At 36.4% G+C, this 16321-nt stretch overlaps 1 protein-coding gene across 4 annotated transcripts in view; it reads left to right on the forward strand.

The window, feature by feature from the left end:
* The window catches only part of LOC131039019 (branched-chain amino acid aminotransferase 2, chloroplastic), a 156583-nt gene that overhangs the window by 1182 nt on the left and 139080 nt on the right, over positions 1–16321 (forward strand). The window contains exons 1-2 of one of the 4 annotated variants that reach the window (XM_059221556.1): positions 2919–4068; positions 4099–4434. The exons of 2 other annotated variants lie outside the window; for them this stretch is intronic. In XM_059221556.1, coding sequence (XP_059077539.1) covers positions 4153–4434 — 282 coding nt within the window. In that variant the 5' untranslated portion in view covers positions 2919–4068; positions 4099–4152. Of the gene's footprint in view, positions 1–2918; positions 4435–16321 lie in introns of those variants that run through there. One more of the 4 variants, XM_057971654.2, reaches the window with a different exon arrangement.

A 16321-nucleotide genomic window follows, 5' to 3' on the forward strand; every position in this document is an offset into this window, starting at 1 on the left:
GGTTATTTTACTTTGAAACCATTTCTTTTCTGTTCTCATTCCTGGTTCATTTGCATTTCACAGAACTAGAGGCACAGTTTTTAGTTATTTTCAGTTTATAAATTCTGTCCAGCTTTTACCTATTTTGTTACAATTGTAAAAGCATTCCGATTTCTAAATTCCGCACGGTCTTTACATATTTTGCTAGCATTATAACCATTTCAGTTTCTAAATTCTGTACGACTTTTACAGAATTGGCTGAAGTTATAATCAGATTCTAAATTCTGCACAGCTGTTACATATTTTGCCCCAATTATAGTCATTTCAATTTCTAAATTCTGTAACATGCAGAATTTCCTCTAGCCGAAAATACCGTTCCATTAAAAATTCATTATTTTTCTGTGGAGAATAAAGCGGTCCATCATTACACGTTCGATTCTTATCCGATCATAGCGGATCTAGAGAAGATGCTTAACGTATGTACGCATTCAATACTTGAGTAAAATAAAGAATGAGTTAATATGTGTTTGGTCTTCGGAATCCTACGCAGTAAAGCACCATCCCTAGAAAGATGTGGACAGGGCACCACAATTTAACTGGTTTTTTCTGTGTGGAGATTGAGTTGCTGTTGTATGAATGCTGACATGATTTAAACACCTATACAAATAATTGAGAATTTTCAGTCATTTGGAATTTTAAAGCACATCTCTTCTATGGATTGATGCCTCTTAAACCAACCTAACTATTATTAGAAGGGGCAGGAAAAGATCCCACTTCGAGGTTACCTTCAATAATTTTGGAGATAAGTAAGTTTTTTTATTCTTTTTATACCTACTTTGATGTTACGGGCAATAATTTTTTCTGTTTAGATACTTATTTTTAAGAAATTATTTGTAAAGTTGGTGGTCATGAATACTAATTTTTTATTATTAAAATATTTTAAATAATAGTTAAAAAGAGAGAGAAATATGCAATTCTCTTTAGCTTCTTGTTATTTTACAATCTATTTTGAGTTGGGACATAGAAGTTGCTCCACAAAAATAAGGAAAGATTCTAAAATATCTTTTTATCAAAATTATAAATATAAGCAAAAAGTGCACTTAAGCAACTATATAGACATGGAACTATGGATTAGTTTTTTAATTCAAGATTACATATCCAAACTCTTCTAATACAAGTTATTGCAAGCATGACCGTGTTCTAGAGTAGAATGTTCTAAAGTAGAGTGAATCTAAACATCAAACATGTTGGGGTTCCACAATAGAGTGATTGAGGCAGCGAAACCAAATAGCAAACAATAGCAAACTGGTTTGAGGTTTAGTGGCAGTTTTTACAAATGATTCAGTGACATCTTAAAATGGTTTAATAGAGGTTTAGTGGCAATTTGACAAATGGTTTAGTGACATCTGAAAATGATTTAAAAAAACAGAAATTTATAGAAAAATAGAAAATAGTAAGAATCTACTATTCAACATTGTGATGCACTTTTTACATAAATAATTATTAATTATTAAAATCTAATATACTTTACACTTTCATTTTAATAAATAATTATATTTATAAAATTACATTCAAAATAGTACGCAGACGTTGCCTGTCATTAAGATACATTCTAAGAGATACCCTGGGCCCACATCCCATACTAATTACTGGCTACACTTCATAAAACAAATGCCACCACGCGTTCTTCCATAACATTTTTACACGTGTTGTACATAACGAAATTCCAATTTTGTCGGAGAGAGACGCTCTTGTCCCAGGATTTTTAGCTTTCGCTTTGTTCTTTGTTTAAGAGTTTCTCGTCGGTAAAACTAAAACTAGCAAAACTAAAACTCTTCTCATCAGGGTTCGAAACTCTTTAATAAAAACACTCTCGTCAGGGTTCGAAACTCTTTGAAGACAGTACACCGTTGAAAAATTGAGTAACAATTCATATGTAAAGGAGTGAAAAATGGCGAAGGATGGACTACCTATTATTAGCATCGTGTTAAAATTTATTCTTCTGAATCTGGTATTCACTCAAATTCCTTGTTTCGATATCCCTACCACAGCGAAAATATATTCCTGCCTTTCCTTACCTCCTATTGCGTTTCTGCCATGATAACCTCCGTTGAGCTTTGAGGATTTGTCTACAGTGGTGAGTTTCTAAATTCTGTACGACTTTTACAGAATTGGCTGAAGTTATAATCAGATTCTAAATTCTGCACAGCTGTTACATATTTTGCCCCAATTATAGTCATTTCAATTTCTAAATTCTGTAACATGCAGAATTTCCTCTAGCCGAAAATACCGTTCCATTAAAAATTCATTATTTTTCTGTGGAGAATAAAGCGGTCCATCATTACACGTTCGATTCTTATCCGATCATAGCGGATCTAGAGAAGATGCTTAACGTATGTACGCATTCAATACTTGAGTAAAATAAAGAATGAGTTAATATGTGTTTGGTCTTCGGAATCCTACGCAGTAAAGCACCATCCCTAGAAAGATGTGGACAGGGCACCACAATTTAACTGGTTTTTTCTGTGTGGAGATTGAGTTGCTGTTGTATGAATGCTGACATGATTTAAACACCTATACAAATAATTGAGAATTTTCAGTCATTTGGAATTTTAAAGCACATCTCTTCTATGGATTGATGCCTCTTAAACCAACCTAACTATTATTAGAAGGGGCAGGAAAAGATCCCACTTCGAGGTTACCTTCAATAATTTTGGAGATAAGTAAGTTTTTTTATTCTTTTTATACCTACTTTGATGTTACGGGCAATAATTTTTTCTGTTTAGATACTTATTTTTAAGAAATTATTTGTAAAGTTGGTGGTCATGAATACTAATTTTTTATTATTAAAATATTTTAAATAATAGTTAAAAAGAGAGAGAAATATGCAATTCTCTTTAGCTTCTTGTTATTTTACAATCTATTTTGAGTTGGGACATAGAAGTTGCTCCACAAAAATAAGGAAAGATTCTAAAATATCTTTTTATCAAAATTATAAATATAAGCAAAAAGTGCACTTAAGCAACTATATAGACATGGAACTATGGATTAGTTTTTTAATTCAAGATTACATATCCAAACTCTTCTAATACAAGTTATTGCAAGCATGACCGTGTTCTAGAGTAGAATGTTCTAAAGTAGAGTGAATCTAAACATCAAACATGTTGGGGTTCCACAATAGAGTGATTGAGGCAGCGAAACCAAATAGCAAACAATAGCAAACTGGTTTGAGGTTTAGTGGCAGTTTTTACAAATGATTCAGTGACATCTTAAAATGGTTTAATAGAGGTTTAGTGGCAATTTGACAAATGGTTTAGTGACATCTGAAAATGATTTAAAAAAACAGAAATTTATAGAAAAATAGAAAATAGTAAGAATCTACTATTCAACATTGTGATGCACTTTTTACATAAATAATTATTAATTATTAAAATCTAATATACTTTACACTTTCATTTTAATAAATAATTATATTTATAAAATTACATTCAAAATAGTACGCAGACGTTGCCTGTCATTAAGATACATTCTAAGAGATACCCTGGGCCCACATCCCATACTAATTACTGGCTACACTTCATAAAACAAATGCCACCACGCGTTCTTCCATAACATTTTTACACGTGTTGTACATAACGAAATTCCAATTTTGTCGGAGAGAGACGCTCTTGTCCCAGGATTTTTAGCTTTCGCTTTGTTCTTTGTTTAAGAGTTTCTCGTCGGTAAAACTAAAACTAGCAAAACTAAAACTCTTCTCATCAGGGTTCGAAACTCTTTAATAAAAACACTCTCGTCAGGGTTCGAAACTCTTTGAAGACAGTACACCGTTGAAAAATTGAGTAACAATTCATATGTAAAGGAGTGAAAAATGGCGAAGGATGGACTACCTATTATTAGCATCGTGTTAAAATTTATTCTTCTGAATCTGGTATTCACTCAAATTCCTTGTTTCGATATCCCTACCACAGCGAAAATATATTCCTGCCTTTCCTTACCTCCTATTGCGTTTCTGCCATGATAACCTCCGTTGAGCTTTGAGGATTTGTCTACAGTGGTGACGACAGCCAGCTAAATTCGTTTCCTGTAAACCTTTTACTTGCTATTCCATTTCCTGTAAACCTTTTACTTGCTATTCCATCAGCTAAGTCAAGCTCATCCGCCTGGTTAGAGAAAATGGCTGCAGCGCCTATTCGTCGGATGAAGAAATCGGTCAAAGATTGTGAAGAACTAAGGACACGCGCTTCCATTTTGTCAGTTAAAATTACAGAAGTAGAAAAAGAAACGGCCAAGGCAAACTCCTGGAGGAGGAGCAATCGTGTCTGTAAACAACTCCCCTGCTATAATTTCCTGCTTAATTCTTTGACAGGGCATAAAAATGTGGAAAAAAGGAGGTTTGCAGTCAGCTTCCGATCCTGGAGCTCTTCAACTGGCACCTCTATGAATCGAATTGTTCAGGTAGGCTTTCAAACTAATTTTAAATTTTCCGCATTTAATATCTCTGCAAAATATGATTATGAAATCAATTGTACTTAGTGAATTTTCTTGATTTGAAAATTGATTCATTATACTGAGACATTACACAGCATATATCAATGGAATCTTGAGGATTCACACAGTAATATTCTGGTTCTATTGTTTTCAAATAAATACAAAACGATTTCTCCTCAACAAAGTCCCTGGTTGTGAATTAATTGTACTTAGTGGATTTTCTTGATTTGAAAATTGATTCATTCTACTGAACCATTACACAGCATATATCCATGGAGAGTTGAGGATTCACACAGTAATACTCTGGTTCTATTGTTTATAAATAAATACCAAAAGATTTCTCCTTAACAAATTCCCTGGCTCAATTATAGTACACCTTAACAGGCATATTATATTTTTTTATGAAATTAATAGATCGCATTGATAGTAATGTTTCTGCTTTCATATAACAGATTTATTCACATCGAAACCCCAAAATTTAAATCCTGAAACTTCCCCAGAAAAACGTGATTGGAAACTTTCTAACAACTTGTTTTTTTAAACTTTGAAATCATTTATTCTCTGTTCTCATTCCTGGTTCATTTGCTTTTCACAGAACTAATAACAAGATGCACAGTTTTTAGTCAGTTTATAGATTCTGTACAGCTTTTACGTTTTTGTTACAATTATAATCATTTCAATTTCTAAATTCCACACAGCTTTTACAAATTTTGCTTCAATTATAATCAGAAGTTTCTAAATTCTGGACAACTCTTAGATAGTTGGCTCCAATAATAATCAGTTTCTAAATTGATCTGAATTATTTTGCTAATTTAGGGGACAATACCCAAAGAAGAATTGGTGGTATTGTAAACACATAATAAATCATGAGAGCTGAACTCGTGAAGGAGTTGTATGCTTGTGGATTCCATGAGAACTGAATTGACAAACTCGACAGACAATCCAATATTGAAAGATTATCCAATATTGAAAGATTAAAATATTTCATTTAATTGAATACTCTGCCTTATTTCTGATCATAAATTCTGCCCAGCTTTTACATATTTGACCCCAATTATAATCGTTTGAGTTTCTAAATTCTGTGGCTCCAATTATAATCAGTTTGTGAATTCTGCCCAGCTTTTACATATTTGGCCCCAATTATAATCGTTTGAGTTTCTAAATATTGTAACATCAGAATTTTCCATGGCTGGAATACATTTCATTAAAAATTCTTTCTAAATTGGAAAGACGTTTCTTTTCTCTTTTTCTGTGGAGGATAAAGCGGATCATCATTACACGTTCGATCCTTATCCGATCATAGCGGATCTAGAGAAGATGCCTAACGTGTGTACGCATTCAATAGTCGAGGAAAACAAAGAATATGAGTTAATATTTGTTTGTTCTTCATAATCCTACGCAGTACGCAACATTCCTGGAAGGATGTGGACAGGGCACCATGATTAACTGTGTTTTCTGTGTGACAACTGAAAATTTTGTATTACGTATTTACTCAGAAAACACCAGTGCAAAATAATACGAAATTTTCAGTCTGTCGAATCTTAATGCACATCTCTCTTCTATGGATTCACGCCAGTCAAATCAACCTGACAGGAAAATGTACCCCTTTGAAGTTACCGCCAATAGTTTTGAAGTTATTATTATATTTTTAAAAGTGCGTTTCTTTAATTAATTCTATTTAGTAAATAAGGTTCAAATTATCTATAGAGTTTTTCAAAATTTTCTTAGAATTGGAAAAGTTTTTTTTATAGTATAATTGAGTTAGGGGCAGGTTTTTATTTATTGTTTAGCTTATTTTGGTAAGTATTTATTTTTTAACTTTTTAAAAAGTTATTTGTAAAGTTTATGGTTTCATGAATATTTATTTGTTTTTATTTATTTTGAAATCATTTTTAAAAATTATTTGATTTGAAAAATTAATTATAAAAAGGATTATAAATATATAGTTATTTTCAGTTTGTTTTTTTCAATACTATTTTTCAATTCCTAAGAATGATTGTTCTACTAAAATGGAAAAAAAATTTAAATTATTTTATATCATAATTTTAAACAAAAAGTACACTAAGTAATCACATAGAGACATGAGATCATATATCTCTATTTTTTAACTTTTATTGTGCAAAAACAAAAATCAATTATTTTTCAATACAATATGTACATATCCAAACTCTTTTAATAATCAAACATGCAACCTCTCTTTCAACTTGTCAAAAATAAGGGATGGAAATATATAAAACCATATGACATGTTTTTCACCAAACCTTATTACTTAATTTCATCCCTTCATTTTTTATTGCTAAATTCCAATTTATAAATAGTAGTTGTATAAGAGAAGCATAATCATATGAGACTACTCTCTCAAAGTTTAGATTTTATTTCAAAGTTCCATAAAAGTAATTGTAGGAAAAAGTTTATCTAATTATAATTAACTAAGGTTCAACAGTTGAGTTTTGTTGATTTGTTTTTATTGGCTATTTTTTACTAAGAAAGTAGATTGTAAGTTATCTTTCAACTAAGCAATCACTTGCAACGAATACTATCCATCAAATCTTAAGCTTAATCGTAGGGTTTGAACCTTGGTGAATGATTTTTTTGTATAACATACCATCATTCTTGTTAATTGAATTTCAAACCTTTGGAATTTTGATAGTTTTTTGAAGAATTTTTAGTTTAGTGAAAATTGATAAAATATTAAAAAATCTAGTGTTAGGTGAAAGCACATAAATGAATCACACTTTTGGACCAATATGAAAAAAATGGTAAAAAATCATTGGGTTCAATTAGAGGGGGCTTCGGTCAAACCTAGACAACATGCATGGTATGATGTGAAACTAATTTGATAACAAATTTTTTAAGGGTCTTTAATTGAGCATACCATTAATCAAACCTACTTATGTAGTGCCTCTTATAGTCATTTCTTCTCCTATCCACATGTTGTAGTTTTAAATGTCAAAACAATTAACTTTGCATCATGCATTTGGGTAAAAAGAATGACCAACACAAATACAAAATCTCAACTTGAAGCACACGCTTAGTGTAGTTTACGTTCATAATTTTTTATTTTAAAAAAATAAGTTGGATAAAATATTTTATAGATTTAAGATAATACTTTAATTGTGGAATTTGACATAAGAAAAATACAATAACTTAATTGAAAAATTATTTTATTTCACTTGAAAATCTAGTGCATAGAAACCTATTTTATTATATTAATAAAATTTTCTAATTAATCACATCTTCTATTAGAATGACATATTTGTTAAAAAAAAATTTGAATAAAAGGGGTAAAAACTTTACTGAAAATCAGACACAAAAATTACAAGGAGGACCAGAGCCCCGAGGCCCCAAAAAAGAGCCACGGGCCCAATCCAAGATCAGCCAACATCATAACTATCCATGTCCTCAGCAAAAATCTTTTGCAAGACCTGGCAGTAATCCAGGGAGAGATGCTCCCAACCTTCAATTTTCCAATCACTGTCATGTTCCGAAGTCCACTTAGCCAAACAATTAGCTGCTCTATTCCATTCACGAGGAATGTGGATGAAAGGCACCTGCTCCATTAAAGAACTAATTTGAAGAATCTAATGAACAATCCCTGCCAGCTGCCAATGAATCCCACTCACTTTCTGCTCAGTCAACAAATTAACAATAATTTGTGAATTTGATTCACAAATAACCTTCCTACGACCCAACTCCCAAGCCCACTCCAGGGCATAGAGAATAGCAAGTCCCTCCATATAACTATTAGCTTGCCTCCCTTTATGCACCGAAAAGAAGAAAACCACCTCCCCCATACAATTCCTACCAACACCACCAACCCCTGCAGGGCCTAGGTTACCCCTAGAGGAGCCATCGGTGTTAATCTTGATAATCTTATCCTGAGGGGGTCTCCTCTTTCTCACCCTTTGGACCTTCTTCATAGCACATCTGCCTCTTCTGACACAAGCGGAGGCAGGAGACAACTCCTGCCAGCCAAACCTACTCACAATATCCGCCTCATCTCTGTCCAAAGGAAAATTCACCTCACATTTAGCTTCCACCGTCTCCCGAATCATAACCATGGTTCTATTCCACACTTGTTGCACTAACAGTCTGGCCTCACGAAAGATCCTTTTGTTCCTCTCAAGCCAGATCTGTCAGAGTATGAAAATGGGCCCAATATACCAGACCGTCTGGAGGAAGGAGGACAAGATAGGAGGTATGCCCAAACTTCTCCAAAACTCCACCAGAGAATCTGCGTGAACACAAGGACACTTCCACACCCCCCACCAGTAATGCCAAATAAGCATGGAGAAGGGGCATCTGAAGAACAGATGTGAGGAATCTTCCTCCCCATTACCACACAAAGCACAAATAGAAGGCCCCAAGAATCCCTTCTTGCGAATATTATCCCAAGTTAGGCATCTATTCAAGGTCAGATTCCAAGCGAAGCAGTTACATTTCGGCCAAGAAGAATTGTTCCAAACCTGTTTTCACCAGTGCACCTCTCTTCCCTCCAATCTTCGGTTCAAAAGTTCCCGATATCCACTAGCTACAATAAAGAAGCCCTTAGGATTCAGAGACCAGGTAAGTCCATCCCTACCCTTGAGGGAACTACAGTGTCTGCTCGCCATAATGCCATGCAACTCAACACACTCTTCCTCCATCCCAACAACCAACCACTCACTAGGAGCCTTCCACTGCTCCAACTCCAGCCGCCCACACCTGTAAACAGCCTTGAAGTCACTCACCCTTGACCACCCTACCTCCAAGAATCTCTGGCTAAGGTTCCCAAGATTAGGAAACTAATCAAGGATTGGGGGGGGGGGGGGGGGTACCCATCCCAAGAGTCATTCTAGAAAAGGACCTCTTCCCCCCTCCTGTAGATCCAAAAGAGTTCGTCCTTAATGAGAGAAGCCCCCTTCTTGAGAGTATACCAAATCATTGAGCCTTTTTCCCTCAAGCGGATATCTTGGAACCTCCTGCATAGGGATCCTCTGCATATATTTGTAGGCCAAAATCTTAGCCCAGCCACGATCCTGCTTGACACACCACCTCCAGTACAATTTAGCCGCCAGAGCCTCCCCGAATAAAATAGCCTGCCTTAAACCAAGCCCCCTCGACTGCTTCGGGCTACACACCAAGTCCCAATTGACAAGACTCCATTTGGAAGAGGATAGATTGCCTGCCCATAAGAATTGCCTTGCCAAAGAGTCCAAACCCTTCAAGAACCACTTAGGAGCCACTTGAAGCATACATCAATAAATTGGAAGATCCTGAACCATCGACTGAATCACTTGAACCCTCCCAACGAATGATAACCATCTATGAGTCCAATCTTCAACCTTCGAGCGAAATTTACCCAAGATACCCTGCCATGACTCCCGAGGAGGGTTACCATGAGAAATAGGAATACCCAAATAAGTCAAGGGCAAAGAGCCCACTTGGAATCTCAAGATAAGAGCAATCCTCCTTTGAATAGTTCCAGGATTGTTGAAGAAAAGGATAGAAGATTTATCTTCATTGATCAACTGACCTGAGGCCGCCAGATAAACATCCAAAACCTTACGCAGATTAGTAGCTTCTCTGATCCGAGCAAATCCCATCAAGGTCGTGTCATCAACAAACTGCAAATGAGACTGCGGCTGCAAGTCATTACCCCATCTCCACCCTTGAACACTACCCAGACCCACATTATGCTTGATCAGCCTCCCCAGGCCCTCGGCCATGAGAATGAATAAGTAAGGGGAGAGGGGGTCCCCCTGGCGGAGGCCCCTAGACACACCAAACAGCTCAGTATGATCACCATTGATTAGCACTGAGAAAGAGGTGGATGTAACATATCTCATAACCCATTGCATCCATTCCTCAGCAAAGCCAAAATCCCTGAGGATCTTCTGGAGGAAGGACCAACGAACTCTATCGTAAGCCTTAGCCATATCCAACTTGATAAACATAGCTTTTTCCTTGGAGGTTGCCATAGAATGAATGGTCTCCGTAGCAATGACCACACCATCCAGAATTTGATGCCCTTCCACAAACCTGCTATGTTCCTCAGAGATAACATCCCCCAGACACTTCTTCAGCCTCTTTGCTATCAGCTTAGAGATGATCTTATAAATCACATTGCAGAGAGATATAGGGCGGAACTGGCCTAACCTGTCGGCCCCATCACACTTAGGGATTAGCGCAATGAAAGTCGCATTCAAGGCCCGAAGCATCTGTTTATTCCTCTGGGACTCTTGGACTACTTCCAGTAAGTCCAGTTTGATGATATCCCAAAACTCTTGAAAGAATTCAATCGGGAACCCATCCGGTCCAGGATCTTTTCCTTTCCTCATGTGAAAAACAATCCTCTCAAGTTCTTCCAGCAAAATAGTGCCCATAAGCTGCTCATTCATCTCCCTAGTAACAAGAGGAGGAATGCAAGCAAGAACCTGGTTCTCCTCCACCAATTCCCCCTGAGAATCCTCACTGAAGAGGGATCAGAAATACGGTAAAGCCTCCCTAGATATCTCCTACAAGGATAATAACACCTTACCTCTATCATTGACCAGAGTAGGAATGGAATTTCCATGACATCTTGCTTTCACAGAGTTGAAAAAGAAAGCAGTGTTCTTATCGCCCGCTTGAAGCCAATCAATACGGGCTCTCTGTTTCCAATAAATTTCTTCCCTGAGCTCCCATTCCTCTAAAGCCTTGACAGTCTTGTCCTCCTCCCTAAGCAAGGCTTCAGACAAACCATGCTCTCTGATTTCATTGGTGATGCCATTTAACACTGTTTGAGCAGCTTTCTTAGCATGAAAAATGTTCTCGAAACCCTGCCTATTCCACTGTTTAAGTTGAAACTTAACAAACTGCAGTTGCTTGGCAAAAGTGTACATAGCAGTGTCAAAGGCCGACCTCCCCTTCCTCCACCACTGCTCAACAAGAGCCTGCAAAGTAGGATCTCGAAGCCACATAAGTTGGAATTTGAAGGAAGGAGAGCGAGCAACCTGTGCAGAAGAAGAAACCAGCTTGATAGGCCAGTGGTCTGACCCTCTCCAGTCAAGAATCTCAGAACTTGTGGACCACCCCCGACCAACCCAAAAACTGGAAACCAGAAATCGATCCAGCCTCTCTGCAATCCAATACTCCCCCACTCTCTTATTGTTCCAAGTGAACAAACCATTACCAGGCTTAATGTCAACAATATGCAGTGAAGATATACTATCCCGAAAGAGGAAAGAAGAAGGATCCAACCACATGACACCCCCCTTCTTCTCACACAACTCAATGATAGCATTGAAATCTCCCGCCATAATCCAAGGATGAAAAGGGACTAGCCTTCACATACAAGAAATATGAGACCATAAGTTCTTCTTTCCCTAAAGATTGGTGGGGGCATAGATATTAGTAAACAAGATAAGATCTTTGGTCTCAAGACTAGAGGCAACCCCGGATAACAAAGATCTGGAAGCCACCCACCAGACAGGGCGAATCCTTGAAGGATTCCAAAGACATGCCACCCCTCCAGAGGAACCAACTGCCCCAATACACTGACACTCACCTCGCTCACAGAGCTTCGACGCTAGACCCATCATACTCTCCACCGAGAGTTTAGTTTCTTGCAAGAACAGGACATCAAGTGAATGATTCCTAATCAATTCCCGAACAACTCTTTGTCTAGGGCTGTTATTCAAGCCCCTCATATTCCATGAAAGCACAATCATTTAGGAGGATTGGAAAAGTCAGAATCCAAAGTCTTTATTGACCCTGACTCAGCCAAATTCTATCCCATCAATTTGATTTTATCCAAATCCTTCTTTCTGCCACCCTTTGAGTTCTTCTCTGTAGCACTTTTTTAATATCTTTCTGATGCAAACACAGGTGAATGGAAGACTTATAACTTTTAGCTCTAGCCGGTTCCAATTTCAGAGCTATCGAAGAACCCTCCCCCCAAACCAAATTCACCTTCGAACCAGGAGTGAGTCCCAACTGGACCCCTACTGTCTGATCCATCTCCATTTGCTGGCTTCCAATCACTTGCAAGGCCTGGGTAAAATCCTCAATAACTCTTTCTGGACCCCCCCTAAAGCACCTTGGTCCAAAGGGGTTAACCCCAGATTCACTTCCTGTTGACTGAGGTCATCCAAGGCCTCAAATCTATTAAAGGTATCCTCCTCCTGTCTCTCCTGTAGGGACCTCTTCTATCATCGATTCCTGTTCCTTGTCTTAATTGAGACAAAACCATCAGCACCCACTACCTCGGTCGACATAGCAGCTTTTCCTTTATCAGCCCTATCTTGACTCTGGATCGACTGTTGAGGTAGGCGCACCACCGGTTTATATCTAGGGCACTTACACTATAAATGACCATACTCGTGACACATACGCCACCGAAAAGGTAAAGTCTCATAATCTAACTGCTGAACCCAAGAGCCTGCACACATATCTATAGCATCTGGCAAAGGTTTACTAAGATCAATTTCGACATAGATACGCGCAAAGGTCATTACCTTTCTCCCTAGGGTTTGAGTTGAAGATCTCACTGGCTTCCCAAGCAGTGCGGCTAGCATCCATAGCACATCCTCCCGACAGCACTCCACTGGAAAACATGGTAAACGAACCCACACTAGAACCCTATTTGGGAGCTCCTCTGAAGGGTTAAACCCCGCATGCCAAGGTTTGATGAACAATCCCACCTGGTTATAAAAATATGGGCCTCCTTCAAAGACCCTATTTCAATCCTCCATGCAGTTGAAAGTAACCATGAAATAGTTGTTTGCCAGCAACATAATCTCCATTTCCCCTTCTAGTGCCCAAGTCCTCTACGCCCAATTTTCCAAAAACTGCAAGGAAACCCTCATTCCCCAAAACTTGCAATATAGCGAGTGTTTTGAAAAGTACTCAACGTCTTCAACTATCATCTCAGGAGGAATAACCAGCTTCGGCCTTTCACTGCATCTCTCCAAACAACCATTAATCTTCATAATGCGAGAGCTACCAGTACTCCCAGACCACGATTCTAATGAGAAAAGATTATTGTTAAAAGTCTTCTTACTCTGAAGTGGGGGTTTTGAGCCCACTGCAGCATGGAAGTCCATGGCGGGAGCAACCTGCAAGGCCTTGCCACCAATACTCGACATCGGAACACAAAAAGAATTAAAAGGTTACAAAAGAATGCCAAGGACCCACAACCCAAAGGGCCACTCAAGAAGGCTTGGCACCCAAGTCACCACCCCTCCCAAGCACCACCGAAGGTATGGGCCAGCTGAATCCCCCTGTCCCACGAGAGATCCTCGGGTCGCAACAATTCGGAACCCCACCCTCGCACAACCTAAACCCCGCTCGACGACCACCGCTACTCCCCTCACACCCACGGTCGAACCTTGCCCATTGCTCTCCCCCGACACCCTGTACTTCCCTCCCTCGCCGCACCTGCAACACTGCCTCCCACGAGCTAGGGCATCAAAACCCTAGCTCGGTTGCTCGCGAGCCCCTGCATGCACGCCATCATCCGTATCAAGCATTAGGTCGACATATTTGTTAAATTAAAAAATATTATAAAACCAATTAAAATATTAAAAACATACATTATCAAACTTTAGACCCCAAGTTCTATGAAAGAATATTTTTAGATTTTCATAAAAATATCTTTAATTTGAAAACTCTAAATTGAATTCTAATTTTTATTGAACTTGCCCCCAAAATTGGATAGGTGACTTTCTAGACAATTTTAGCTAAAAGAGTTTTGGATGAAAGTCATTTTTCCTAATCAATTTTTATCGAACTATTAATATTTTAAATATGTTTTCATTTGCATTTTTTAACTTTTTGTGTGTTGGGTTTTAGCTGAAATTTTTTTAGCCAAAAAACAAGCTAACAATATTAAAAATACTTTGAATTCATGAACACTACACTCAATGACATGTTTTTCAATTCAAATATATTTTGAGTGACATGTTTACCAATCATATACATATACATATACATGAAATTTGTACATATCAAAATAATATATAATTATAAATTTATTTTATTTAAAATAATAAATGGTAGTTTTTTCAAGTGTAAAATTAAAAACTTTACAAATCAAAGTAAAATAGTTCTTTAATATAAAATAATTTATAACTAAAAATTAATATTTATGTTTTCATATATGAATTTAATAAATAAAATAAAATCTCTTAAATAAATAAAATAGTGAAAGTTTGATGGTTTTGGTATGTTTTATATAGATACATTTAAGATATTTATACAAATATATCATTTTAATATAGATTTGATTTGTTTTATAAGAAAGATATACCTATAGTCACATAAATCTGTCCATTTTAATTAAATGAATATTTCGTATTTATTTGATTAAAAATCCACTAGCCATCAGTTAATTAAATTAATATTTAATTAATTCATCTCCAAACATTCTTCTATTAATTAAATAAATTATTCAATTTATTTTAATTCATTCATTAAATCAAATTTCAATCAATTAAATAAATAAAATCAATTTATTTAATTAAAATCCCCTTTTCCTCTTTTAAATAAATTAAATAAAACATTTATTTAAATCATTATCCCCACCCCACTTGCATTTTCCTACAAATGCAACTTGCACACATTTTGAAATAAATGAATTTTTATTTTAAATAAAATCCTATTTTCCCTCACCCACCAAATCCACTTGCAAAATCTAATCCCCTTCTAGATTCTTCTAACCCCTTCCTAATTAGTCTAATCCATCCTCTAATTATTGTCACATTCCTAAACAAAATGGAGTCACTTCTCAAAGCCTAAAAGTCTTTGATAACCATTAAAGGCTTTCAACCTTCAACCACTAAATGGCTCAAAGTCTTTGATAACCTTTAAAGGCTTTCAACCTTCAACAACTTAATCCCCAAAGTCTCCAATAACCATTAATGGTTAATTCAACCCTCCCACATGGTTAAAACATTTGTTTTGACTCAACCTCTACTCAACCCAAGGGTCTCATCAAGCCTTTAATGCTTTGACCATGATTATCTCTTAATCATTTGCACAAAGGTTTATCCTTGGATTAACTCTTAATTCAATGGGTAATCTTAATTTAGACTTGACCCTGAGCCTTTAGATAAACATGAGGTCTTCTCAGACCTTTAATGCCTCCAACCTCTTCTTTCAACCCAACCCTATGTGGACATTTGTCATCATTTCATTGGTGCCAATTGTGCACATGGATCCCCAACTTTCAAGCTTGACCCTTGATTAAACCCTTCAATCCTGGCCATCCATTGCTCCATTTTTCCTATAAATAGAGCCCATTCCTTCATACTCCAGATCCTGAAAACTTGTATGCATCTAAGCTATAGACATTTTAGAGAGCATTTTAACATAAGCAATCTAACATCTTGTCTTTTTGGTTAAAATACATCATTTTAGCATTAGTATTAGCTTTTTATTTCACATTTAGAGCTATACTACAATCTCAATCCTCCATAAGCATCCATAGTGCAAAAAGCTGCTGAGAGCTACACTATTTTGGAACTTGGAGAGGAGAGGAACAAGGGAGAAGAAGCTAAGGCCATGCTAAGAGGCAGTTGGAGATGTCTCATGATCTTTGTTTTACTTATTAGATATATTAGCATGTCTCTTTGTGTCTCTTTTGGAATGCCTTCATAGTTTAGTTTTAGATTGATTAACACTAATGTTTTGTGTGTTTTTGTGTTATTTGATCATAGACTAACCTCGTGCCATTTAGGAGGGCATCAATACCCATTTAAAAAAAAATATAACTTTATTAAAGAAACTCGAAAAATAGTAAATTATGCCAAAATATTGTATTACACTTTTACTAAAAAAAAATCAATTTCATTAATTAAATAAAGAAAAATAAATAAATATTAATTAAAAATTA

The sequence above is a fragment of the Cryptomeria japonica genome, chromosome 5 (genome assembly GCF_030272615.1).
Source record: "Cryptomeria japonica chromosome 5, Sugi_1.0, whole genome shotgun sequence".
Lineage (NCBI taxonomy): Eukaryota > Viridiplantae > Streptophyta > Pinopsida > Cupressales > Cupressaceae > Cryptomeria > Cryptomeria japonica.